Source organism: Pomacea canaliculata, linkage group LG12, assembly GCF_003073045.1.
Source record: "Pomacea canaliculata isolate SZHN2017 linkage group LG12, ASM307304v1, whole genome shotgun sequence".
Classification (NCBI taxonomy): Eukaryota; Metazoa; Mollusca; class Gastropoda; order Architaenioglossa; family Ampullariidae; genus Pomacea; species Pomacea canaliculata.
In genome coordinates this window covers 15,601,265-15,629,082 of record NC_037601.1, presented here as the reverse complement: position 1 = coordinate 15,629,082, position 27,818 = coordinate 15,601,265, and the positions used below count along the sequence as shown (strand labels likewise).

At 35.8% G+C, this 27,818-nt stretch overlaps 2 protein-coding genes across 4 annotated transcripts; one reads left to right on the top strand and one right to left on the bottom strand.

Annotated features, from left to right (window-relative positions):
* Positions 1-70: 70 nt before the first annotated feature.
* On the top strand, positions 71-13,837 carry LOC112577111 (anoctamin-10-like). Of its 3 annotated transcripts, XM_025260066.1 has the most exons (14): positions 73-230; positions 1,057-1,256; positions 2,125-2,148; positions 4,573-4,708; positions 5,558-5,695; positions 6,089-6,211; positions 6,615-7,187; positions 7,403-7,458; positions 7,707-7,781; positions 8,034-8,240; positions 8,568-8,759; positions 9,201-9,335; positions 9,542-9,658; positions 9,869-13,837. In XM_025260066.1, the coding sequence occupies exons 2-14, from the start codon at positions 1,059-1,061 to the stop codon at positions 9,941-9,943; spliced, it is 2,049 nt and encodes a 682-aa protein (XP_025115851.1). In that variant the 5' UTR covers positions 73-230; positions 1,057-1,058; the 3' UTR covers positions 9,944-13,837. The 3 variants fall into 3 exon arrangements, with proteins under 3 accessions (XP_025115853.1, XP_025115851.1, XP_025115852.1); XM_025260068.1 differs by lacking the exon at positions 5,558-5,695 and having other exon boundaries at positions 71-230; XM_025260067.1 differs by lacking the exon at positions 2,125-2,148.
* A 242-nt stretch (positions 13,838-14,079) lies between these two features.
* LOC112577410 (serine/threonine-protein kinase Nek11-like) lies at positions 14,080-27,013 on the bottom strand. Its single transcript, XM_025260475.1, is given in 15 exon segments — positions 14,080-16,478; positions 16,782-16,866; positions 17,240-17,422; positions 17,774-17,987; positions 19,057-19,191; positions 19,557-19,632; positions 21,168-21,299; positions 21,913-22,013; positions 22,682-22,760; positions 23,481-23,630; positions 24,357-24,518; positions 25,425-25,573; positions 25,837-25,893; positions 25,895-26,003; positions 26,568-27,013. Coding segments are annotated over 15 exon segments (1,965 nt in total). The 5' UTR covers positions 26,711-27,013; the 3' UTR covers positions 14,080-16,288.
* Positions 27,014-27,818: the final 805 nt, after the last annotated feature.

Below are 27,818 nucleotides of genomic sequence, written 5' to 3'. Positions count from 1 at the left end.
ATAGAAAGCTATTGAAGAGCTCAGTCACAAAAGACACCTATAGTCATGTGCCTATCTATGATGAGGCCACGTACGTAACGGGTTGGGTGACGGTTGGTGTAACCCGGCGCGGGGGCGGTTAAAGGGAGGAAACTTCCTTCACAGATTGAAAGCGGGGTTCAGGCTCGTTCGCTTTGTAATTCACAGAGTAAATACAGTACGAAGTTGGGAGGGGCACCGCCCACACGCCGGTAATTGAGATCTTTTGCAGTCTGTTTATGTAGTGTCATTAGGTGACATGCCTGTGTCTCTGTTGTAAGCACCAAACATTATGTAGCACTTCCCCCATAACATCAAAAGAACCGTCATATTAAAGACACTAACCCGCATATCATTATCAGTAGATATCTATAGCATATTCATCTGGGAGCTGATTCCTTGAGCCAAACCTCCTGAAGCTTTGTGTGAGTAAGTGAAGTAACAGGGTCAAGTAGTTACATTGAGAGTGAAAATGCACACCGCTGCATGTTAAGTACTTATATTTATTTGATGAAAACTTTTATTAGTTTAAGGTAGTTGTGTGGATATCTGCCCACAATAAACATAATCAGTGCCATAAAATCACCCTTTAAACCCTTGTTAAATCATCAAGGGACCATTATCAAAGCAGCAAAAGTGATCTCAGATTTTGAACCTTACTCTACTTCCCTTAACCCCTGTATATTCACTGTACATGACTACAAAATTCCTAGACAATATGTATAAATTGTATCATCTGGTGCCCTCAGGTGTCTTTACAAGATCTGCTAGAGGTTGATTCCAAGCTATAGTAAACAGGGCAAGATATTTTTCTAGAAGGGTCTTTACACAGATGAAAAGTGATCATGCATACACAACTCTTACTTTTCCATTAAAATTATATAAATGTCTGACTCAAATATAGGAGTAAAGTTATGTTGCATAGAGCTGTTATAAAGCCCTGGCAGTCAAATTTCCATTTTGACTCTTTTACTCTTCAACAAGTTCTAGTCAGCTAGTCAATAAGACCTTATTAATCAACGATTTCCTTCTTTTTAGGTATGGAGGCACAGAATATATACCATGCAGATAAAAACCATTCAGATCCAGCTGGTCTGTTTGAGCCTCTTGTTGTTCTGGAGTTTTCTGCCACAGCCAAACGGTCATCAGTGGAGTGGCTGCTAGCAAAACTTCAGGCCTTGAAAACTGATGGAGGTGCAGACTTGGCAGTGCGTACTTTGTACATAGAGCACAGTTCTGTAAGTATATGTGTACTCAGTACTTTTCATCAAAAAGTGACAAACAAAACATAAATAGTCTTTCAAAACATGAGCATAAAAATAATTTATTTACATAGATATATGCTTCTTCCATATGCTTCTATTTGTTGATGCACATATTATAATACAATTTTATTTCTGTTTGAAAAATTGTAGTCTGGGGTTAATTCAAATGAAAAAAATTAAATTTCTTCCAGATGTCCTTTTTCAGGAAGAAAACAGAATGAAAATGGTTCGTGGGTTCTTCCCACTGTTGCTATGACTTCCTTTCTAGTTCTGTTATGGGCATGATTTGCCCATTCAGAACTTGTGAAAAGTTGCCATTCCAAGATAATAACATGTAATAAAAGGTGATAGTTGTATTTTCCCTTGATAATATTGATATATTTCTGCCCTCACTTTGTGTATGTGTGTACACGCGCACATTTATGTATGCACATGCACATAAGAATTTGTGCCAATTTAGCATTATATGTTCTTTTTGTTGCTTGATGGCATCATTTATCATAAGTATGTAAACATACTTTCTTGCACTCAAAAATAGAATAATCATTATTATTATGTAGTAAAACTCACAGTTTCATTGTCATTTATTTTGTCATGGATCTTTCAGAATAGAATCTTAATTACTTTGGTAATTAATAGTCCTATGGATGTCGGCTTGTAAATTCAACATGGACATGAGAGATAATAAAAGAGGTTATAATAGATATGTTTTTTGGTTTGTTTAATTTGTATATAATGTAATATATTTCTTCAATCTTCTGAAGCGGTCAGAAAATCTTGATATTTAGTGATTGTCAAATAGATTGTAAAAGAACCAGGCTAATACAGATAACTATTTCAGGACAATCATGAGGAGCCTGCTGTGGTAAGCCATTGCTAAAACGTAGAGATGCAAGCTGTTTTGTTGTAAGGCCCTCAGAACTGACACATTATTCCACTGATCAATTATTTTATATATACAGTGCTTTAGGTAGAGTGAGTTGCTTGCTGTTGGGATTTACTAGCTCCAAGAGTGAACAGAAAGTTGAGCATGATACTGTGTTATCATGAAATGAGTGTCATGTTGCATGAACATCTGTTCCAACCATGAGTGGGAAGCATTTTTTTCCAAGCATGTTGTTCCGTGGGGTTTTATGTGTGGTTTTTTAATCAAGCATACGCATTTTAATATCTTATTCTACAGATAAAGTATGTAAATCATAGATCTGTAGGCTCCAGTGTGAAGTGGATAGCCAAGTGGCTCGAGAACAATCATCCAAGGCTAGTGTGCACACTAGCTGGTTTGATACCTTTGAAGTTTCATCACCATCTGTGCTCGATGAGGGCCTCTTGAAATGACAGCCCTCCTGTGATCCATACCATTAATATTCTGTATGGTCTTCCACCACTCCCTTTACTGTGTTAGAAGTAGATGAATGAAATAGAGTTAGACTTATCAGTTTTTAGTCCATTTTTGCTACAAGTACCAGTTGTCCAATCTTTTGCATACATATCCTCTCATTTAGACGTCAGACATTATTCTGCACTGTTCAAATTGTTCATAAACTGTTCCTTTGGTGGGAGCATTATGTTTTGGCTTTACATATATATGTAAATTATTTTTATATAATCTTCATTTTTAGCATATGATTTATAAGTTATATAGTCCTCAAAAAATATGCAGTGTAGTGCTGGAAATGTTTTGTTTTGCCTTTTTTTCATTAACAGTAGTACACAATTTCATGAACTAGTCATTTGCAATGCTGTTTTCATTCATAGAGGAAGTAGTATTAAAATTTATAACGCTTGAAATAAGTTGAACTTCATTTGCTGATAAGATGCTATTAAAAACTTAACTTGCTCCTCTGATGCTTTTTACGACACTGTAGTAATTTTTGTTAACACATTTATTACTGCCATTTGGTTATGAATATCTTGTTTCATTGAGGGTATTTATGCAGTGTACTTATGTGGGGTGTATTACTAAATATTGGATCAAAATATTAAATGGTGTTTATGTGTGCATACATGGTTACATGCATGGGTGTGTATGTGCAGAAAAAGTTTGAGAACTGAAGAATAGAAAGAGCAAAAAAAGAATTATACTATTTAATTATCGTTTCTGATGTTGTGTGTGGTCCTTTTGGCTTTATGATATTATGCTATACCCCTCCAGTGCTGAGAAATGGTGGGAATAATGCTTAGCACAGCTCTCCGTCTATGCTACCCAAACTGAACATTAAAATATTTGTGCTTATTTCTGCATATCTATGAATTTTTCCCACTGTAACCCAGAAAAAGGTGTGAGTGTTAATTACTTTTAAATGATCATATCAATAAGTTTAGTATCTTTATTATTGTTGAATGTGTTATTATTTTAGATATTATCAGTTATATGAGATAGCTGTTAAAACAGTGCTAGTTATTTCTTGTTGTTTGTAAAATATAAACAAAGCAATGTGGCTAGATAAATTAATATTTAAGAAACTGGAAATGATCTTGCAATCATTTGCTGCTGACATGTGGACCAGAGTATTTCTTAAACAGCCTTCATGCACAGTGGCACTAGATTTTCATCAGTGCTGTATGTTAACTTTGTACATCATCTTGTATTACCTTGTAACTTATCCAGGTGCATTTAATTGACTGCCAGTATTCTCTCTTATCTACTTTAAGTCTTTTCTTAGGCTAGGAGTTTACCTTTGTGGTCATATAGAACTTATTCTTAGTATAATAATAATTAACATATATATCCACAGACTTATACCTTCCCCAATTATGGATCAAACTCATGGCATTTACAGAAAAAAAATGAAAAAAATTATGATTTGTCCAAAAGTCATGAGGGGAAGTGGATAGCCAGGTGGTTAGACTCGTTAGCACTGGCGTCTGAACACAGAGGCATGCTGTTCAGTACTGGCGTGGTGCAGCAAACTTCCACGAGTTGATATGGGTACCCGACTCTGTAGAGGGTTGGGCAGAGAGAAGATGGGGACTGCCCTCACATAAAACTGGTTCCAATAAAATACCTCACTCTCCATGGACCTGGAAAGGATAAGGGATGACCTTTACCTTATTTCACGAATTCCACAACAAACTACTTTCCCTCCTCCACCCAGGTGCAAAAATCAGGCAGATGTGTCAGATTTTATTTTTATTGGTAAACCATTAATAAATCTCTTCATTAGCACCTCACACAGTTATCAATGTATGACTCATTTAGAGCCACTCATCCAATTTCTTTTGTCAAAACATCTTCACGTAATCGCAAAGACCTGTTTCAGGTTTGTGATGTCTTTGGTATTGCTAGGAAACCATGCTTTTGGTAACGGCCAGCACAGAACGGCTTCTACTGGCTGCTGAAATGATGGAGATGAAGAAGAAACACAAAGATGGTTTTCATCGGGAAGTCACAGTGCAGGACATTGAGAACTTTGATGGGTCTGGTAAGGGAAAAATGTTCTTGTTATTCACCTGTCTGACAACATGAAATGGGGGGGGATTGCTCTTTTAGCTTTTAATGACAGCAAGCCAACAATTGTTGGAATTATTATTATTATTCAGATGCAGTCATGCAAGAATTCCTCATCCTCATCCATACACTTTGTTCATGATTGCCACAGTAATCCTTTTGCTGTTGTTGGTGATTGTTTGTTGTAGGGTTAACTGTTGATTTGTTGGTAGTCTTTCATGCATAACACATTGAGCTTGCCTCCATATGGGAATTAGTATTATTAAATGAATTAGGTTCATTTGCTATATTATGGTTCTTGTTTGATACTTTTTGACCTGGCTTTGGAGCGGATGGTCTTCATTGTATGCAGCTGTTTGCTTTAATTGTTGCCTTTTGATTGACCTAATGGGATGGTAGAACTGCACGTCTCATTTTGATGACGTGGCACTCTCTGACACATCCGTTTAGTCTTTGATTTGATATAATTTCAGGATTGTCATTGTACTTTGAAATCTTTAAACAATTTCTTTCTTTTTTACTATTGGTATCATGTTGTATGAGTTTGATGTGTTTCAATCACTTTTCTCCACTTTATCTTTTCATTTTATGGTGTGTTTCTCTGTTGGGGGAGTTGATTAGATCTTCATTTTCTACTTTTTTTGCTTCTTTCTCTATTTGTTTTTATTTTTTTATAGGATTGAATAAAGGAGGAACCTGCTTTTATAGGAAAAGGAATGAGATTAATTTTTCCCCCATTTTTTAAAATAGAAACTTCCATTTTTTTAAACATTTCTGGCTGTTTAAATTACATCTTTAAAACTTCTTGTTACCTTTCTGTCAGAGGATTTGGGATCATTCTTCACACAGGCAGAAAAACAGCGACTGATCTTTAAGGAGATTGAAAATATCAGAGCTGGAGAGTTAGATCAACATGTGCCAGGCTATGAGAACATCAAGCTCTATCCTGGCAAAAGCATCAGTGAGAATTTTGCTTCTTTTTGTGCTAGCTTGCCTTTGCTTTAGCTGTAAACCAAAACGTGCTGTCAGTTTCTCATCCATGTTTACAGTGTTTGGAGGAAGATGAACTGTTTCTTCTGAAAAGAAGCAGTCCAGACATCAATGAATACTGAAATGAAATCCTTTCCTTTTGCAATTTGCTGGCTATCTAAAAGCTTTGCATCAGGCTTGTTGTAAGCTGCAGCTTGTTTCAGTGCTTGTAGAAGGTTGTGATGCTTGCTAACAAGAAAATCCTTGAATTTTTGTCAAGATATTTTTTCAAGACATTAACTAAAGTGTAGAAATTCTCATTAAATATAAGATGATGGCTTTGAGAATACATAGTTTTTGTTTGTGTTTTATTGGCCCCTCTCAGTAAAGAAGTACTTGAGCCGGCGTATTTTACTGCAAATCTATCCTGTCCATGATAGTGAAGCCCTTAAACGCCTGGGAGATGAATGGTATCAGCCACATAAAGCATTCAGTCGGCAGCCTATTGGTGAGTCGCCAGAAGTCAACAGAAAACTACAAAGAATAAATTTACTGTGCAGCAGGCACATATATACATGCATTTGATGCTCTAACTTTGATTATGCATTAGAAATGTCATTCATGGCCAAAAAAAAATTTTCATGAAAATTTGTATATATATATATAAAAGAAATGTGTTTAGACTGGAGTTTAGGGAATAAAGTAGTGTGTCGATAAAAAAAATTCATGTCAAATTTGTTAAAACACCTTGATTTACCCACTGTGTGAACATCAACTATGGTGCAGCATAGATGAAGTTTATAGTATTCAAATCATTTAAAATGAGGGAAAATCTTTTTGAAGAAGCTGTTTTGCTGAGGTGGCCATTCGTGTTAAAAAAAAATTGCTGTCTGCTTTTTGCCATGTTTCAGACAAGATTCAGAAGTACTTTGGGGAGAAGATAACTCTCTACTTTGCCTTCTTAGGCCTTTACACTGTTTCCCTCATACCTCCAGCAGTGATTGGCGTCATTTATTTTGTCACTTCATGGCGAAGCGTTTATCGAGAAGCAATTTTTGCCATTTTTAACCTCATCTGGTCCACCATCTTTCTTGAGACCTGGAAACGTTATTGCGTAGAGCTGACATACTCCTGGGGCACCATCAACACAGCTGTCTCAAAGTTTGAGGAGCCCCGAGCCAACTTTTATGGCACTTTAGGAAGAAATCCAGTGACTGGAAAACCAGAAGTGGTCTACCCCAAGTGGAAGAGAGCACTGAGGTTCTACGCTGTCACGGTGCCTGTGATTAGCCTCTGTCTTTTTGTGGCTTTCTTGGTGATGTTGTTCTACTTCTGGATGCAGAAATGGGCGGACTCTCTGCATGAAGAGGATAAGGGATGGATCAGCTTTATGCTTCTGTTTGTTCCTACTGCTATTTATGCAGTGATCATTGGAATTTTGAACAGTATTTATCGTATTGTAGCCAAAAAGCTGAATGATTTTGGTAAGTGACCAACTTCTTTTTCTTTAAAGACTAGTGTTAATTTGAAAAAAGATGTATTTGAAAGAAACTTTCATCCAGTTAGGGACAGAATTCTGCTGTAGAGGTAGAACCTACTATTCAGTGCTGTGCAATATTATTTTTGCAGGGATCGTCGGACCATTACTCAATTTGATTTTCTGTTTGCTTTTTAATTTTGTGTGTTTTGTTTAATTTAGAAAACCATAGACTCGACTCATCATACGAAAATCACCTGGTGCTGAAACTCATACTAGTAAGGCTATGTAAAATATATTTATTTTATTTTCAGATAAATCATGTTTAATAAAAGAAAAAAGAAACCAAAAGACCATGTTGTAAATTGATGTGACTAATTTTAAGTTATTCATTTTTTTTTCTCTTATAATAATTGTGTTAGTGTGTTGGTTTGGGGGAGGAAGGGAATGTGTGCATGAAGGATTTCTGATATCTTCAGGTAATTTTTAAAAAATCATTTGCAAGCATCCACTTTTATTTTTGCAGTTTGACTTTGTTAACTGTTTCATTTGCCTATTCTATGTGGCATTCTACTTGCAAGACAGAGCGGTGCTTAAGAGTGTAAGTAATGCTTGAATATGCAGATGTAATGATTTTACAGAAATTGTTGTGAATGTTTGCCAGCTTGTGATTACGATTGTGGTTGTTGGAACAAGAGAGGAAGTCCTATTTTTAAAGCAATTGCTTCAATGATTGATCACTTAACATGATGTGGTTATTCTTGTTAGATTAGAACTTGACTATTAATAAGTATGAATGCAAATGGCAATGTTGAAAAATTAGTAGACTGCTAAAATAAATTCTTGTTTACAGTTTCTGTCCACACTGCTGGTTACCCAGCAAGTGATCGGTCAAATTCGAGAGGCTATGGTGCCATTCCTTTTCCTGCATCGTCGCAGCAAACAACTGGATATTGCCTTGAAGAAGCGACAAGTGTTACAGGAAAATGATGAAGCTTTAGATGTTGATGCTTCTGTGAAAAAGAAGGTTGTGGTAGAGAGTTCCATGGACAAATATGAGGTATAAAGAGGTTCCAAAGTCTTTTAAATCTATAAGCGTATGTTATGAAATGTATTTATGGACAGTTAAGCATTTGCTTAAAATACACTTCTTCTGTCAATATATTTTGTAACATTTTTTGTATGTCCATTTTCTTTTTTACTTGACATTTTCTGTCATCTTTCCATATTTGGTATTGTTTAAGCACACTTGTTTCTAAGTGTGATATTTTTCAATATAAGCCATTATTGTTAGTTTAAGGGATTTCATTTGTATCTTTCGAATAGTATGATATATAAGGTAGGTTAATGTGTATAAATGAGTGGCTTTTCCTCCCAATCTTTGCAGGGAACAATGGATGACTACTTAGAGTTGTTTCTTCAATTTGGATATGTCTATCTCTTCTCCTCCGCTTTTCCACTGGCGGCAGTTTGGGCTTTTCTTAACAATGTGACAGAGATACGATGTGATGCCTTCAAGATGTGTCGCATCTTTCAGCGACCTTTCTCAGAGCCTGCTTCAAGCACTGGAATTTGGCAGGTAGGCAGAATAATGTGTTCAGCAAGGAGAATCACATTATTATTATTATTGTAATAAATGTAACAACATTGCCAGCAGTAGAGATGGTGATGGCTTGATTGTAATGGCATTGCCAGCAGTAGAGATGATGGTTGTAATTGACTGCATTTTGCATGTTCTTCAGGTTCAAAAATCATACAGAGAAATGAAAAATTGTGTTATTGGTTTCCCTTATGTCTTTCATTAGTTTAAAAGAAAATGATTGTATGTGGATTGGTATATCTCTTATAACTTTTAGGTATACATACATACATTGCACACATTGCAACTACATGCACACACTTATTTTCAGATGTGCTCATATATTCTAAACACAGATTTACACACATGACTACTTTTAAACCAAAGTTTGATCCTTAGAGAAAAATAAGTGTGTTTTTGTCTATCTGCTCTTATCCAAAGATTGCCTTTGAGGTGATTGGTGTAATCTCTGTGCTGACAAACTGTGCACTCATAGGCATGGATCCGGAGGTTCAAAAACTGCTTCCATCTGATATCACAGCTATCAACATGGTCTTGATTTTTGTTGGTGTTGAGGTAAAAAATCTCTTATCAAATTTCCTTGATCAAAATCTCAGGAAGGACAACTTGTTGACATCAATGTCCAAATTAACCATCATGACTTTATGAAGATGATGCAAGTATGTCAGTGACCTGTTTCTGCACACTGTTATGTTTTATTCTCTTATTTTGGGAGAGATTATTTAGACATGGAATCATCCAAGTGTGTCCCTATGTTTCAGCATATTGTGCTGGCCATAAAGATGGCAATAAGCTACTTCATCCCTGATGTACCCCGATGGGTAGAGGTGAATCTGGCAAAAATGGAGTATGAGACAAAGCAAGCCTTGCTAAAGGAGGTCAGTGTGTGTATGTGCACATGCAGGCGTGGGTGTGTGTATTATGTGGATGTATGTATGCATGTGTTTGTGCTCAAATGTCATTTGTGTGTGTATACTTTTGCCTGTGCTGGATTAATGTTATTGCTGTAATTAGCACAATTATTTTTGACTATGTCAAACAGGCTGTTGCCTATATAATTCCTCTGGCAATTTTGTGTGTCTCTACAGCGCATAGCGACAGCAGCTCGCAAGAAACAAATGCTGCGAATTTTTAAAAGGCCTGCCAGAGATACCATGCAGTGAAGACTAGTACTGTTGTATTTAGCATTTATTTTCTATCTTTCTTCCACAATTTTAGCCTTATATTATTTATTGAATTGAAAGTAGCAGATATCTGAAGAAAGCTGAAGGACAGTCATCATAGAAAATTTAAGGGAATTTATCAGCACCGCTATCAGTATTTCCTTGGATGCCTGACAAAAGAGACTAATTGAGGAGGTGCATGCCATGAAGATGCCTTCCTACCAGATTGTATTTTTTCATGTTTCGTTCCGAAAAGTGTTTTAAATACTTCCTTTCAAGGTTTTACATTGAGGTGACATATGTTCAAAGGTGCAATATTCTGAAGCAGAGATTTTAAGTAGACATGTTAAGTGATGAGCTTCACTTAAAGAAACAAATGTCACGCAATAAACCATAATGTGACAGTTCCACTCTGTCACGAGCATTTATCTCGTTTGTATTAGATATTATTCTTCAGGTATATCAGGGTGCTTTTTTTCTCATGTTGTTTATTGCTTGTATATAAACTTAAACCCAGCAAACAGTGAACAAACATAATGCTTCCCTTTAACCTATTTTAAATTAAAGAAGTTTTAGGAATGTTTCTTGCTTGTGCAAACTAAACTTTTGTTTATATTGTTGCAAAATATTGAGTCATTTTGAGAGAATGTTTATCCTGTTTAACACTAATTCTTCCTAAGAATAGCAAATATTTTCTATTTTCTGGGCCATATGCTAGTAACGCTGTTACACTGAGTTTCTGCCTTGTTGCTGTGGCATTTCAGTCATACAGCAATGCCACAAGCAGAATTCAAACAGCATTATAAAACTAATCTCGAGTATCAAAAGCAAACAACATCAAAACTGAACCCAGTCAGAAAGTAATTTTTAAATTTTACTGCAATGAAAGCCTTGAAGATGAGCCACTCCAGCATAATGATCACTCAAGCATAAAGTGTACAGCATGTGGCGTGTGTTGTTTCCAACCAAGGGCCTCCACATCATGTTTAGTATATTTATACAAGTTTCTTTGTCTATGATTATTTATACTATAAAATGCTATAGTAAAGCTTTTTCCAGAGTTAAATATATCTCTATGTTTGAGTTTTGAACATAGTATTTATGAACGGTTTTAACCCATGCTATGCTATTTTAATGGTTCCATGCTAATGTACCTATTACCTCTGTGATTCAAGATGCAGTAATACCTGCTGGTACATGTTGAACCTTAAGTGGTATATTTTTGCTAATCCTGTTCTTGATCTTCCCTAATGAAATATGATATTTTTAGTTAACTTTCTTTGGTGTGAACATTTTTAAAACTTGATTTGTGCACAGTTGTTCACTCATATATGTGCACTCACAAACACAAGATTTGTTTGCACAAATAATCTGAAGTGGTTTTATGAAATCTTATGTGTTGGCATATCAATGCACTGTGATTATGTTGAAAACATGTTTATAAATATTTAAGCAAGTAGGCCAAGAGGAATAACCGCCTCTTGCTTACTTTAGACTATATGGAGTTGGAAATGGAGGAAGAAAACAATCACACACCCTCCACAAGTTTTTGCAAGCATCTTAGCTGTCTGAATGCATTAAGACAGCAGTCTGACAGTGTACTATGCACCTTGCCCAGGGTTTTAGCAGTTCTTCCTGTGATAGTTACTAATATGATGTCTTGTACTGTTTCTGTAATTTTAAGATCACTTTGTCAGCTGAAAATGGCAGAGGGTCCATTAGATTGGTTGTTGCCTTCAGTTTTAAATGGCACATTACCCTAGAATGAAATATGCTTAACTAGGCCTGAAACAGCTACTGCTTGCTCAGCATTCTAGTGGATGTTCTGGAGTATCTAGAAGAGTTATCATTACTTAAAGGAACAAACAGGATCTTTAGTTTTTTTTCACAGTTGTTGGATGTTGACAATTTTTAAAGTATTTTTCAGCATAATGTATTTTCATTTGTAAACTTTTAATATTTTGCACCATCATCATAATCATCGTCATCATCATATCTGTTCCCGCTACTCTGAAAAATGTGATCAGGATCTCATCTATATTGAAAAAGTTCTCCTTATTAGAAGTTTGACAAAATATTCACAAGACTGTTTCAGAACTGTGCACCACGATTCAGCTTGTCATCTTGTATCATCACTTTCTAAAATGGTTAAAAATTGTAAAGGTCCTGCTTCTTAATGGCCATATATAGTTGCAGTGCACTGTGATTCACCATATTAAGGCCATGCATGTGGAACAAAGAGTCTTTAACGTTTACCTCACTAGATAATTTGGTACCTACTGCTGCTGAGTTGACCAGTCAGAGAATGCCTCAAGCTAATAACCCCCTGCACTGAGATTAAGTGCACTAAGCACTTGATTATAGCAGTCAAAATATAATATAAATTGACAAATTAAACAGGATTACTGTGTTCATTACTGTACTTAGAATGCTACGAGGAAGGGAAAAAATTATCGTCATCAAGATCACATTTGTTCCTTAGCATTTTAAAAATAAAAACTTTGTTTAGTATTTAGACATATAGTTACTGTTGTAAAACAAATAGCAGTCAAACTTTAAATGTTACCTGGATGAAAGTATTTCTATATTTAGTATGTTATTCATATTTTAGGCTGCTGCTGACCAAAGAAAATATGGCTCAACAAATTATTTTAACTTCTGGCAAGTTTTTAGGTCAGATCTTCTACCTAGTTGATGCTGCAATATTGTTATGCTTATACTTTCCTTGGATAGTGTTTTTTAAAGTAAACAAATGAAGTAAGGTTAATGGATTTGTCACATGATTAAGTATGAAACAACCATTCTTTCTGTATTCTTTGCAATATTTATGATAATGTACTTGTTTAATTAGTTCTTAGATAAAAACTTTGAATAAGCAGTTGTACAGCCTTTATTGCATTTGCTGTTGAATGCTGCCTAGTGCTATAAATGCCTTCAACCATCATGTCAAAATTTGCAGTGACAAGAGAAATTTTTTATTTTGTTATTAAAAAAAGACATGTGTAACATATATATATAAATGAATATTGTATAATATGAATGAAATTTTTAACATTTTTATAAAGTTATCCTTTTTTCTCTAAAGAAGCATTTCTTTATCCATGAACAAAGTAAAATTAATCATCTTTTCTAGTATTTTTGCTTGTTAGCTTTGGGAACATCTGATCCATCAAACATTATCAAGCAAACAATAGTGCAGATGGTCTCTGTTAAAGATAGTAATTACGTTTTCTCTGACAGTCATACAAATTATCATCATATATACAGCTCTTGAAAAGTTATAGAGACAAAATAATGTCAGTAAGTTTCACCAACTGTAGCCAAAGTAGTTGTTACAAGAAAATGTGTTCTGCAAACTGAAACGATACTGCCAAGTTGGTCTAGTCATCAGGTGTTTTTTTTACTGCCAGATTTTGAAGGGTGATAACTTATTTGATAAATGCTGTCATATATTTAGTCATTAATGCATCATCACCATCATGTTTGTTGTCATAATTGTTATTTTTATTAATGGTTTGTTATCAGCATAATGATCCCTGTTTAATGGTGTTGGTGACAGCAGTGATAAGCAAGTGAAAGCATGTTTTATGTTATCTCCCTTTCTGCCAAACTTCATCTTGAAATTATAACGTGTAACATTTTCTCATAGCTTCTCTGGAGTGTTAAAAAATTTGAATCTTTAGCTTTTGTGGTAGAGCACTGTAAGATTTTTCCTTGAGGGAAACAGTGTAGCATGGGTTTTGTGTCAACCCATTGTAAAGTGTTGTTCAAATATACATGCATTTTATTTTTATTTAAATCTTTACAGTTAAATCATATCCTGTATCTTAAGGTTTTGCCATATTTGCCTACTTTTTATATATTGCAAACTCTTTGAATCAAATTTTAAATCACTTACACAGCATTGGTCATGTTTGCTTTGGTTATTGTGAGAGACTGTCAGTTGTCTTCTTCCTTTCTTCAACTTTTAAGTAAAATAACTAGAATTATTGTAAATACCTGAAATCATGGAATCAGTTTGTCTTGAGTGCTATCACAAAACGATCATCTCCCATTCATCATACACAGAAAAGGCAAACAGGAAAAAAAAACCATCCTAATGATCTATGTCTATAAATAATTAAGTTATGCAGACATTTGCTTTGAGCGTTTTATTCATATTTTTTAGTCACACAAGCAACTGTACAGAAAGATCACTTTTATACATGATATGTCTGATTAATGTTGCATTACCAAGCATTGCAGACTTTGATATCATGCTGCCTATAATAGTGTTGTGTACCCTACTGATTATTTCGACAGCCACTGGCATTTAAAAATATAGCATCCACACATCTGGCTTGTATATACACTTGGTAAAAGGATACAGGGACTTTCAAATACCAATAATAGCAGTTTACAAGCAAATTTTTGTTTGAAGACATCTGAAAAAAATAATTGCACTCACACACACACACTAAAGAGATGCAAAAAAGGTGTGAAAGTTTACACATGCATGCGCACTGGCAGGAAAAAAAGAGATCTGGGCACATTTTAAGTTTTCTAGTAAATTCAAAATGCAATTATCACATTTAGCTGATCCTTTGTTTAAAATACTGTTGTGGACATTAATCTGTGTACACTGCAATGAATCCCAGTTATTCAATATTGCATTAGAAAGAAGATCATGTAGACAGCAACTCAGTACACCAAGACATAAAATTGCATCTCCTGCAGTTCAGCAGAAACAAATTCAAATATTTTCCAAAGAGCTGTCGAGACTTGACACAGTTCTTATAAAAGGAAAATGGAGAAAGTGACTCAACCTTTTCCACATTTAAAATATCCCAAGATTTGCAATTACATAACTGCACGCTTCTTTCTTGAATGGACGGAATGACTGAAAATGTAGAACTAAAAAGTTTAACAAATTTAGAGGAATTGTGAAGAATAAATCATGTGAGACTTTACTGGCAAGTTAGTTTCAGAACATTATGAAGGAAATGAGATCTGACTGTAGTAGTAGAAAGTCTTCCTTAATGAAGCAGGGTTGCACAAGACAGAGGTCTCTGCTACACTTTTACAAAAGTTCAAAAAGGATGTGCAACTGAAACCAATGTTCCTACTATCTACCTAAAACTTTACCTATGAAGTAATGATTGTGAAACTATTAATGAACATTATGCCTCGATGATGAACATGAAAGATAAAATCTTTGGACTGTGCAAAGGGCAATATCTAAAACTTTTAAAATCTTTAGCAAAAAAAAAAAAAAAAAGTCAATAAAGGGCGTAATACAATAAATAAATAGCACAAGTCAAAACTAAAATGTGGAAAAACCATCAATGGGATGCAAGATAAAACCTGAGAGATTGAATAACAGATTAAGACACATTGGAAGTTGGTGAGGGACTGTGAATATTCTCACCCTCACAAACTGGCACAAACACTCATGAAGAAAGCATACCACTTTGACCCTTATAAGCACAAATATGTACAAAGACACTGGCTTGTGATTGAATACTGTGAATACAACAGTGGGTGATGTTTGTTGTTATTGCTGCTTTCAGGCAAACATTAGACCAACAAACCTAAATTTTTGGAAAGAAGAAAGCTTGAACTTTGCAACGAAGGTAATGAAAATTGCCTACCTATGTGCTCCCCTGGCAAAGCCACAATCGTGGCTCATCAAGCTGCAAGGGCTCAGAGGAAGAAGATATTTTATAGAACTTGACTAAAATGTCAATGAAAGCATAACATATAAAACAATGCTTATAAAAGTAATATGAAATGAAGACTTCAACCGCCAAAAGTAATGAGCATTTGAGCAATACATAGTTTTTAATATTGCTATAAAATATTGTATAAGCCTTACTAGCATAAAAATAGAAATAGTACATAAAAACCTGATAATTTATTTTTTGCCATCATTCAAGAGAAGTGTGAAACCTTTCTTCTGTCTGAAGAAACAGGACACTATATACATTACGCAGATGTGTTGAATAGGATGTCTTTTACAAGTACCCTACATAGCAACATTTGGAGTGTACACATGCAATAACAACAACTATAAAACAGTTCCATTTTCAAAAAATTGTAAAAGGTTGTCTGTTACCACTTGATAAGATCCATAACTATGTGCCATATAAAATTTCCACCTAAGAAAAAAAATTCAGGACTATGCATCTTTTAAACACCATTAATGGGCTCATACTCTCCCAGTAACTTCCACAAGAATGTGAACACCAACCTCCAACTTTTTAAAAATTCCACATCCATTCTTCCAGTCCATAAAGATTTGAATGTGGGAGTATGTCTCTGTTTGTTCCTGCCAGTAGTGCAGAATTCAGCCCATTTCTAAGCACTTCAACTAATCTTGGCCTGTTCTTCCAAAAAAAGAAGCTGGTCCACAAGAAAACAGTCACTTGGGTTTTTAACGAAGGCACGCAATCCTTGCATGATTTCTTGCTCTTCTTTATCTTCACTGAATCTAGCAGTGTGTAAATAATCGTATGCCTTTTTGAATGCCTCTTCTCCCATTTGGCTGATGCACTGACTGTAGACAAAAACAGACTTTTTGCTGTTATGGACATCAATTTTAAACCATTTTAATCTGATTTAATGTTTAATCTGATAAATGTTTCTTTGAAATTTCCATTGGTTTGTGGTGTGCAACACAAATCCTTCACAGAATACACTTTGTTTTTCCTAAAACTGTAAAGGGCTTTGGATGAATTTGCTAACAAGAGCTGGCAAAGACACAAAAAAAAAAAACTTAAAGACTAAACAAAACCTGTGTGAACAACAGATTATGAACTTAGCAGGCCTTCAAGAAAATTTTCTGTAGGATCTACACTACCTTCTCAGGTTCTTGATCTTGATTTCTCTAGCACCAGGGCCATAAGCACCTGACACAGTGTCATCTGCGACGGTGACCGTATTTCCTGTAGGATAAGCTTGATAAAGTTAATCTCCGCATCACTGACCTCAACTGATAGAAACAGCCAGTATTTCCGAATCCTATAAGAAAAATAACCAAATTTTCTCCCCCACCCCAAAAACCCCAGCTAAACAATCTTATGTCACATCAGTTTTCAAAGCCTATAGACCAACCATTCGCATTCCATCTGAACTTCTGACCCAGTTGCTCAATACCATGCACTGAATAAGTAACAGAAGGAATAAAAGATATTTAATACCTACAAATTTTTCAATGAACTAAGTAAGATAATAAAATGTCATGTGCATACTCATCCCTCCTTAAAAAATCTCATCGAAAACTCATTCCTGTTAGATATGTAAAACTTCCCACGGTACCATTTGTTTGGGACTCCAAGGCACCCTGAAGATGACCAATGTACTGTGCCATTTCATCTTGCCCTCCCACCAGCGTTCTCTCCTCTTTTTCCTGCTCATCACCACTACCACCATCATCATCATCTGCATCAAACTCAAACTGAGAGTAGTAGGTGTTGGCCATGTCATCGGTGTCAGGGATCCCTGCACAGAAACCTTTTGGCTTTCATCTTCAAATATCTTCAGACAGTTAACTCCTACCACTTAACAGTCAGTAAAACCAAAAAATTTATGTTACAAGATTCTGGACATTCTGAGAGGGAGAAAGAGAGATGTTAACCCCAGAGAAAGTAAAAGTAGTGAAGGAAAGCACATCAGTTTCTTCGCAGAAGCTACTGAAAGGACTTCATTTGAAAACTGTTCTTCTTCACTGTCCTGAATCAGCTGGCAGCAATACGAGATGTGACATTACACTTAGAAGTAATAAGTACAACACAAAACAAGTTGATATTAAGCAAAAGCAAGATTTCTAGTGATGTGTGATTTTCTGCGTACCATCTTTGAAATCCAGAGAAGAATGGAATTTGTCATAGACCATCCTGTCTCGCAAGGGTGTGATGGGGCGGTCTTCAAAAGTGTGATGAGCTCCCATAACGTGTGATGTTCTTGGAATGAAAGAGGTCCTTGCCTTCATAGTTGTTCTCGCTACATCTTCATCATCATCATCATAAAAGCCCTTTGATCCTGTGGAAAATGATGTGATGAACTTCTTTCACAAATTGATCAAATGGAATGAAATCAAATCATAAGCAGCCCTAAAGTCATGCCCCTGCATTCACCCACCCACCAACCCCCACAAACACATTACGCATACATATACATAGCACATGCATACTCATGAAACACATACACACATGATGTACACACATGATATATACATGACATACAGATATATCATATATATGCATACATATAATGCACATATATATGACATATACACATGCATATAACATACACATAGATATATGATATACATGCACACATGTGTACATATCACAAATACATGCCGACCATAAAGATGATGCACACATATGTGCATAACATACTTACAGGACACACACACTCATACACGTGAAGCTAGAGTCTTTACATCTATAAATTCAAAACTGATCATAAACTTAACAACAGATAAAGCTGACATCAGTACAAAAGCTAGCAATGAAGTAATTCTATTGAAAACTCAAATTTAAGATCAGCGGTGTAACCGATCCTCTCATATTTATTTTTCCATTTTCGTACAACAAAGAATCACCTCTGCAACCTCTGCAGATAACATTTAGATCACTTCAAAGAACACGCTTAAGGCTCATCATTATTTAATTATTTGTGCTGCTACCTACATTTTCATTCAACAGCTGGGTTGACTGTGCATGCTTGTATGTGTGTGTGTGCATGCATGCATACTTATGCATGCATTCCCTGCATACTAAATCCCAACATGGGTACAATGCATAAGTAAAGAGGTAAATTAAAGATTGGCATGTTAGACTTTTATCTGAACTTAAATGCACAGAAGCTTGCTGTCTTGTTTGTTATCCATATGATGAGCCTGGAATTTTTATATGATTGTGTTTATCTGCCAAAAATAAATTTCTTACTAAAACCTTTCCTCACATTTATTCCATGTTGAGAAGCGCTGATAGAATGGTTTCTGGGTTCGATGAAAAAAAAAAATCTAGTTCTCTTTATTCTTTGTAAAGTTATTTAATCTTTCAGCTTCCCAAACTCTGCCTCACTATATATATATGCACAGGATCCAGAGGAAATAAATAAAGCACCTGAGCGAATGAAGCGGTGATGAGGGCCATAGAGAGTATACTCTTCACTAACTGTCCTTGACAGTCGCTCATCAGGCACTTGAAGGCACTTTTAAGGGTTACACCTTCACCTGAGCCACCCTTCCAAGCAGGCACCTGTTTAAAGACAGAGCTGTCTGTCAATCCAGTTGGTGGTCTAAGTTCTTAAGCTCATCTTCAGAAAAGCAAATTACATTAAACAAAAGAAGCTTGGCAGACCTGGTTTGCAATGTCCATTTCTATTTCAAATCTAACTCAGGGACTTCATGTGGTAACAAACAGAAATAATGGACATATAAATTAACTGTTAAGGGAAAGCAAATGTAACATACACTAGAATTCTCATTGTATCCAAGCAGCCAGTGAGCACAAAGATTAGTATGTTGGAAATAGCATGCACTGTATTCTTTTTACATAGATTCTAGAAGTGGATGTGAGTGGTTCATTGTGCTATTTACTATTTATTTAACAGTCTTACTCACAAGAGTTTTGCTCATGCTTTCTTTTATTGCCTCTCGCCTGTCAGTGTTCTCCTTTAGCTGTACTTTTGCAAACTGTCTGCAATTCAAATGGGCATTGGATGGGTACATAGGCAGAGATTTTCCTATTATTCTGCCTTCAAACTGTTTGCATATTTTGCATAAAAAAGTTAGAATATCAAGATAGAATCTAGTTGATACACGATCAGTCTTTTGCCACAATATTTGTAGGAAACACTCCACATTAATGGCTATATATAAGGGACAATCAAAAAGTAAAGGCAAAATACATTTGACGCTTTAACAGAAAGAAGTGTGAGCAATTGAACATAGTCCCCATGCAAGATGAAGCATTTGTTGCATTGTTCAACTATGTTTTATATTTCAGTAGAGAATTATCTCTAAGCCCCTGATTCCTTTACTTCATCATCAGAAGTGAATCTACCAGCATTGGAGTAAAGATATGATAATTGCTCAGCACTGGATCTGGGCTATAAGGAAGATGTGAAAGATGCTGAACACAAAACTGTTCCTATTGTCATAGTGCAGCAAGACTGTTTTGCTGCAAATTGCAGGTTTAAGTTCATTTAAAAGACTTTCTTGTATCCCAAGATATCATGTATTATAGCAAATGCAGGTCTACACCTGTTATCCAAATCTGCAGCCCTGTAGCCCTGCAGCCAACTGAGACATCATTAGCCACTGATTTTCTGTAATCAAGGCATCCACTCTGTTGTAAAACCTTTCACTAAAACCTGCTCCTGTGTGTGAACAGACCATACATAGAGCAGAGAGCATTGAACACCTGCAGGGATGTGATGATTTAAATCAGCAAATGAAAATCCGGGAGTCGATATGATGTAGCTATGGTGTTTGAGACTGTTAGATGATCAAGAAGACAAAAATGGGATGCAGGCACACAACAGAGGCAGGTGAAACGCTCAGATTAACAGTAGTCAGCAGACATCCAAACATGACGAAAATCCAAAGAAACTACAAGAAACAAAAGAAAAAGAACAGAGAGAGAGCCTAGTCCCCTCCAGCTGGTAACGCGAAAGGGACATCACTCTCATTTTATATTATGTATTTGTATAGCATTTGTAATGATCTTCATCGGTTACATCTGTTCTTCCCACTTTAAACCTGTCTACCCACTCATAAGCCTTCTCTTGATTCATGGTCTGACAATGAACGTCCACAGATTTCACCCCCTCTGCCCAAAGAAATTGCACTATAGCACATTCTTTGTTGGTGCAATCTCACAACAGAGGGATCCATTTTCTGTCCTCATGGCAGCCGCTCACTCCCAAGGCTGTGCATGGTCAAACTCTACAACAGGTAATGTTTGTCTGTTGCATTTTTCTAGCTTCTCATGGTTCTAGTTATTGTGTAATTTGATAATTGCCTTTCTTTTAGATTCTCCCTTACATATGTATCTATAAATATATGCCATTGCACATTCATTAGCAAAATATATATTTATTATATCCAGTTAATACTACACAGAAATATATGCAAAAAAGTGGGGTTTTTTTTTATCAAAGATTAATACTGAAATCACATACTCTGACCAATTTAAAGAATAGCATAAATACAAATATAAATAAAACTTACTCCAGCTCCTTCTTCCTCTGATCTGCCTCCTGAATCTTGCGTAAACGCATGCGCTCCCGAGGTGACATGTATTTCAGTTTAGGGTCCTCTGTCTCTTCTTTTCTTATATCTTCAAGATGGGACTTCTCTCTCCTTTTTATAAAATGTAGGTGCATGTTAGTTCAAGGGGATAAACAATATTTAGTTTAGTTTAGTCCTTGTTACTCCTCGAGGAGCATAGGACCGCAACAACAAACAATATTAATGTTTGATAATTTTAAAATTCAAACATTTTCATTATCAACAGTTCAACAAATCTACAGCCATAGTGTAATGGATGCATTCACACTGCATTAACCTTAACCCCCAACTCCAACACACAAAAACACACAGATATGAAATCATATTGCCATTGAGATCACAAAGAGATCACTAAACTAAAAATAAACTATCACAGTGATGAAGCAAAGATACAAGTTGTTGAAGTACATTAGTAGCAAAACTCATCGCTAATGGACATATGTTCTACTGACACCAAGTGTAACACCAAACCATCATTAATATACTTCAATATACTACCACCATTGCTTCTACTCCACCTTCTCAATGACTCTGTTCAGGAAGGCATGACAGAAATGCTTCCTCAGTGGGATGGAGGAAAGAAATGTGCAATTTTCTTAAACCTGTATTTATTTTTAAAAAATGATAATCTACTGCGCATACTTAGTATAAGAAAGAAAATCAGAAATATTTGCCCTTTACTCACAGAAGCTGGGCAATCTCTTTTGCTTCCTGTTCCGCCTTCTCGTCATTCATATTGCTCTGATGTTTGGTCTTGTACTCGTCTGTCAGAGTGTCCTTCATTTTCTTTAAATCATATATGAAGAAAAACACATATAAGTTTGAATCAGTATATATGCACACATATACTGTACACACTTGTACATATTATTCAAACATGCATGAAGGCTCTCACAAACACTACAACAAACAATTGTTTAGTATGTAATGGTCTCTTGAATATGCACTATTTACATCTCATGTGGAAATAAGATATATTCAAAACATGATACAACACAAAACATTGAATCAAGCAGCATAATGCATATTATTAATGTGAGAAAGGGAAATGTTATTTATAAGACTAAGCTTCTCATACAAACTGCAAGACAAAGTTACTATTTGCATTATAAATTTTAATGCCATTTCTTACATCTGCAACCATCTGCGTAAATGGAAGCTTGTATATATACACACACACACACACCCTTTCAGTTCAAGGGAGTAAAATATAACCTTATGTAACATCCAAGATTTCCAAACAGCAGGTCTTTACTTTAAGTCAAAATGCATAGCCACAACCTTTATAATCACCTTATTAGTTCCATTGTAACTAGTAAATGTTGTCTAAGATCAACAGTATCTAATTTTAATTACTTGCAGAAAAATTTGAATTTTATCTTTATTTTCAAATCTAAAAAAGACTCCCATGAGACTTAAAGGCAATGCACAAGAAGCTTCAATGATCAACCTACACCAATGTGATGACTAATAAACTGTATCTGAAGCACTTCCTGGGCTGAAGGCCGGCTGTCTGGCTCTTTTATAAGCATCCTACAGAAACAAATCCCATAGGTACATGCAGGTACATTTTGCAGGCACAGATAACACAGGTGCATGCAGATATAATCTATCTAGGTACCTAAACCGTAGTGCACTACAATCATTACAAAGTTATTATTAGAATAAATAAATTTTATTTTTAGCTTTGCTATCTGTACTACAATATTTTGATGCATCATACAGAAATAGCAGGACTACTAAATTTCTTCTGTTTTATGTGGTATAAGAAAAAAACTAAAGTTTGTTTAACAACAGCTGGACCAAAATTAAATGCTGGAAGCTGCTACATCCTGCTTCCCACAACATTCCACCACTTTCATGCCACACATCATCTTCCAACAGTCTCATGTTATTCACCTTCATGCAGCATTTCAACAGTGTCATGCCATTCACCTTCATAGACCATTTCATCTTGTTACACATTTGTGTCGCATTTCACTACTTTTGAATCATCTTCATTTGCAGTTCACCTCTCTCACACAAGTCATCATGCATTATTCCAGTCATCGTGTGTAATCATGCAACAACCCTGCACTCTCATGCCACCATGCTTATGTAATCTATTATCATGCAACAGCCTTCTCACATGCCATCCATCTTCATGCAACATTCGGGCATTATCGTGCAACATTCATTCACTCTCATGCCATCCACCTTCATGCAACATTCCAGCACTAAGTAAGTTAATGAATAATAACTTAAACACCAAACCTCTTGAACACAGCAGCAAGTTCACGACTGTACTTTCTGGGTAGCTCTGGAGGCTCACCCTCTACAATTCTGTACATGACTCCCATAAGCCCTTGACCACTAAATGCATGCTCTAAAGCACACAGCTCATACAAGATGCACCCAACAGACCTGTCCAAAAGAAAGTAACTCACAAACAATGTTTTTGCTAAAGGTTTCAAATTTAAATCATCTATCAAAGATGTATTCATGTTATTTCAATGGACAGCAATAGTTTACAAAATCTGATGCAGTGATATTGGAATAAAATCAACTGTTAGCTTATGTATGAATAAAATGTGCAAAGATATTAAAAAGTTGTCTTCAAATTGAGTTATTTATTTGTGATAAACTCTCTTTAATTTATAAAACTGTTTAAAGGCCAAAGTTTCACAGTCCAGCAGAAAAGAATGGTTGGAGGAGGGAGGTAAGGGTACATGTACTGGGGTGGAAACAATTAGCAAAGCAGGACGACTAGGGCAGCAGACACCACACATACTCCTCACTTGCACCTTGTAGAAAATGTATTTTCGACATTGTCTAATTTTAAGTATGGTAGGACCATGAACAATCTGCTGGTCAAGTTACCAACGGCTTTGTTAGTGGATAGGGCAGTCTTGACCAGTAACACGGGACATGCAGATAAGCATTACTCAATAGTGCACAGGTGATAAGTGACAATGGATGGTATGTTACACATGGGCAATCCATTACACACCTTAAGGCAGAAGATGACTTTTAAGATCAAAGACATCAGTCTAAGTCAGAAATGACATATATTACTTATTACAAGAGATGATGTTTCATCAGACTATAGAAACTTGCTGGATTGACAGATCAAAGAAATTGAACTCTTACCAAACATCAGACTTGGAATTGTAACCCTCATGCTTGAGTACCTCAGGGCTCATGTAATATGGTGTTCCTGTAAATGTGGAGGCCATATCTGCTGTTCCCATGAGAATACGTGAAATGCCAAAATCCCCAATCTTCACCATGTTGTTTCTCAAAAATATATTTCTGGAACATTGATGCATGTTAATGGGGGATAAAAAGACACAAACACACACAAAACGGTAATTTCTACAATAATTTGTATGATAATAACAGATTGAACTTTCAGCTATGCTTCTGTTTAGCCGATGTCCAATACTCAGTTCGAACTCATTTTAATAAATTATTAATTCTGCAAAGATGCTGAAATGTATATTCTCTCATTTGTTTGATCAGCGATGGCATTATTTAACACTACATATATTATTTACTACAATAACTTAATTTATATGAGTCAGCTTATAGCCAAATGATCGTGCGTGTCTTTGCTCATGTGTCTTTATGTATGTTAGGTATGTATAAATGCACATGAATGGTGAAGAGCTCAAAGAGGTCAACAGTATTGTCCAAAGATTGTAACTGCATGACAAAAAAATCCTAGAGTAGTAACAGCAGCAACAACTGGATCTGGTACAGGTTTACTACCAAGTTACCAACTAAGCAATATTTTCTCCTGCTCTACAGATGCAAAGTGTAGACTCTGCTAACCAAAACAGAAAAAAGAACCCATCTACTTCAGACAAAGTGCCCTGAAATATAAGACCAATAAATATGTACATCACATGGCTTCCCTAATGAGCCACCATGAACCCATTCTGGCAGCAAGAAAACAGTGTCAACTTGTCTGGTTTAGCCTCATGGCTGGCAAACATAAAGTAGTGAAATGACCATACCAAACAGGACTTTCTTACCCAAAAATACTTCTGTGGCCAACCTTACCAGATGATGCCTCTACCCAATCCACCTTCTCTCCACCCTTCAGCCAGTTTAGGCTGACCAGCATAGGTCAACTTGATTGAGCATACTTAATGTGCATATCTGAATATTCAGCTGACACTGCATAGTCATATTTGTACTAAGATATTCACTGACCTTGTCTTCAGGTCCCGATGGAGGACACGGCGACTGTGCATATACTGAAGTGCCATCATCAGTTGTACAGTCCAGTCTAAAACTGTCTTCTCTTCAAAGTGCATACCCTTCTTTTTATAATCTATGATCTTTTGATCCAAATCACCACCCTAGAGAAAACAAGTATTTTAATCACTCCTTTTCAGAAACTTTAGTTAAAGCTGATGTTAAATTTAGTTGAATATGCTTAAAATATGGTGAAAAGTGTATCATCTAGCGGTTTTTGGTCTTTTTTTTTTTTATGAACATAATTGCAAGAAAATTAACCAGAAATAATTTTTGTGGCAGTAAAGGGACAGATCATCATCATCACTCAATAATTCTTACAATAAGGCTGCAAAATTCATACAGCTGAGAGTTACAGTTTACTCACTTCACAGTATTCAGTGATGATGCAAAAGAAATCTCTCTCAATAAAACTGTCATAGAAACTTGACAATGCCTGGGTGGTTAAGTCGTGAAAGAAGTCGGGCTTCATGCATAGCATCTACTGTTTCATCTGGCTGCAACTCTCCCACTGAAATCTCCTTAAGGACTTTCCTGGACACAGAAAAGAACATTATAATTGCTGAATCATCCACTTTAATATACTGAAGACTGACAGTCTTAACATGTATTCCTGTAATATTTTGTATTTTCATCTTACACACAAAACTTCTAACAAGTACAGCAAACTTACCTGTTTCAGAATAACTAAACTAGCTTATATATTGTCTTATCTGTTTGTAATTTTCACTGTTGTGTTTGTTCTAAATCTACTCTAAGAATGTGCCTGCCTGGGTCTGAGAGAGAGAATGTATGTACATGGGTTTATGTGAGAGGGAATGGGTCTGGAAGGATGCCAAATTCATTTTTGAATGTATATAACTGTATATAAACATTTATTTATATACATTATCAGTATAAATATATAAATTATCAGTATTGTATATTTATTCTTATTTGTTTTACATAGTTTACTTTGTAAACCGTGGCGAGCATGATTTTAGCCAGGATACAGTGCTCAATATGTGGCCTAGAGGTCATGATAATGGCAGTGAGATCATGATGATGATAACATTTTACCAAACCCAAAATAAGCATTTATTCCTCTCTTATACTTACTGTTCCTCATTATTCCGAAGATCTTTACATAGGTACGCCACGCCAAAATTTCCGCTGCCTAATTTTTTCACAACTTGGTATCTGTTTGCTAGCACTCTCTGTTCTTTTGACTTCACATCACCAAGTGATTTACTCTGAGGCATTTTCTATCATCCCTTTTTCTAAATTGATAAAATCAATTGGCGAAAATCGATCTTGTATTATTTTTGTTTCAAACAAAAGTTATCGCACGAGTCTTAATTGATAACAAATACTCAACGACGTTCTTTTCAGCCTATTTTCGGAAACAGAATTTCATTTTATTCTATTATTTCCGATTTATGATACAAGCTGACCTCAGTTTTATATACATACATCTCGATAAAAAGGCACCTGGTCTATTCTTTCTCCTAACGAGACAGTTCTTGCCTAAACCTTGGTCTAGCGTCTGCTGTTACTATGTCGCAAATTACCTCAGCTACCTGTCTTATTATTAAGTTGAAAATTACTACACCTAGCTTTAACATTTATGATCTATTTTTATAATAAATTGGTAAGTGTTATAAATTCATTAAATCTCTCGTTATATAATGGTGTTTAGAGTACGACTATCGTTAAGGAAATAATACAAAGAAGAAAAGGTGAAAGGTCAGACGTCTGCTTGCGAAGTGGGTATACAAACTGAACACGGACGTATATTCATGAACTGAACAAGTCCGTAGTTATATATTCAAAGTCTATATAGAATTCATAAGGGATAATAGGAGTCTGTGGTAGCAAAAAGTAAACATACAGCAGAGCCGGCGCTATTACCAAATAGAATTGCGGTGCCTTTGGAAGCCGTCACAACACACATATATAGCAGAGCAATAATAATAAAAAGCACGGACTGTCTCATCCCGTGTAGTTGTAAGAGCGGGGCCTTGAGCTGTCGCCCCCGCCCCAACGCCTGCACACCGCTTCGCTACTCAGCTTGGTATACACGACACTCTAGTAGTCTAGTAGGTGTAGACAGGAACATTGTAGACCAGATCATAGTTTTTCAAATGACTTGCGCACGTTGGGGGCAGCTTCTGGCAAAATGTTTTATCTCATCGGGTATTCTCTAAACAATTTAGCATTATGTTGCGTTCGTCCATGTTATTTTTTCTGTAAAGTGCCATGCGCCTGTCCATAGGACAGGGATGTAGCGCTATGTAAATGCACTATATTTTTATTATCAGTTGAAGAGACTTAATCATTTCCTAAGCCTTTTTTAAAGTTAAGTTCTGT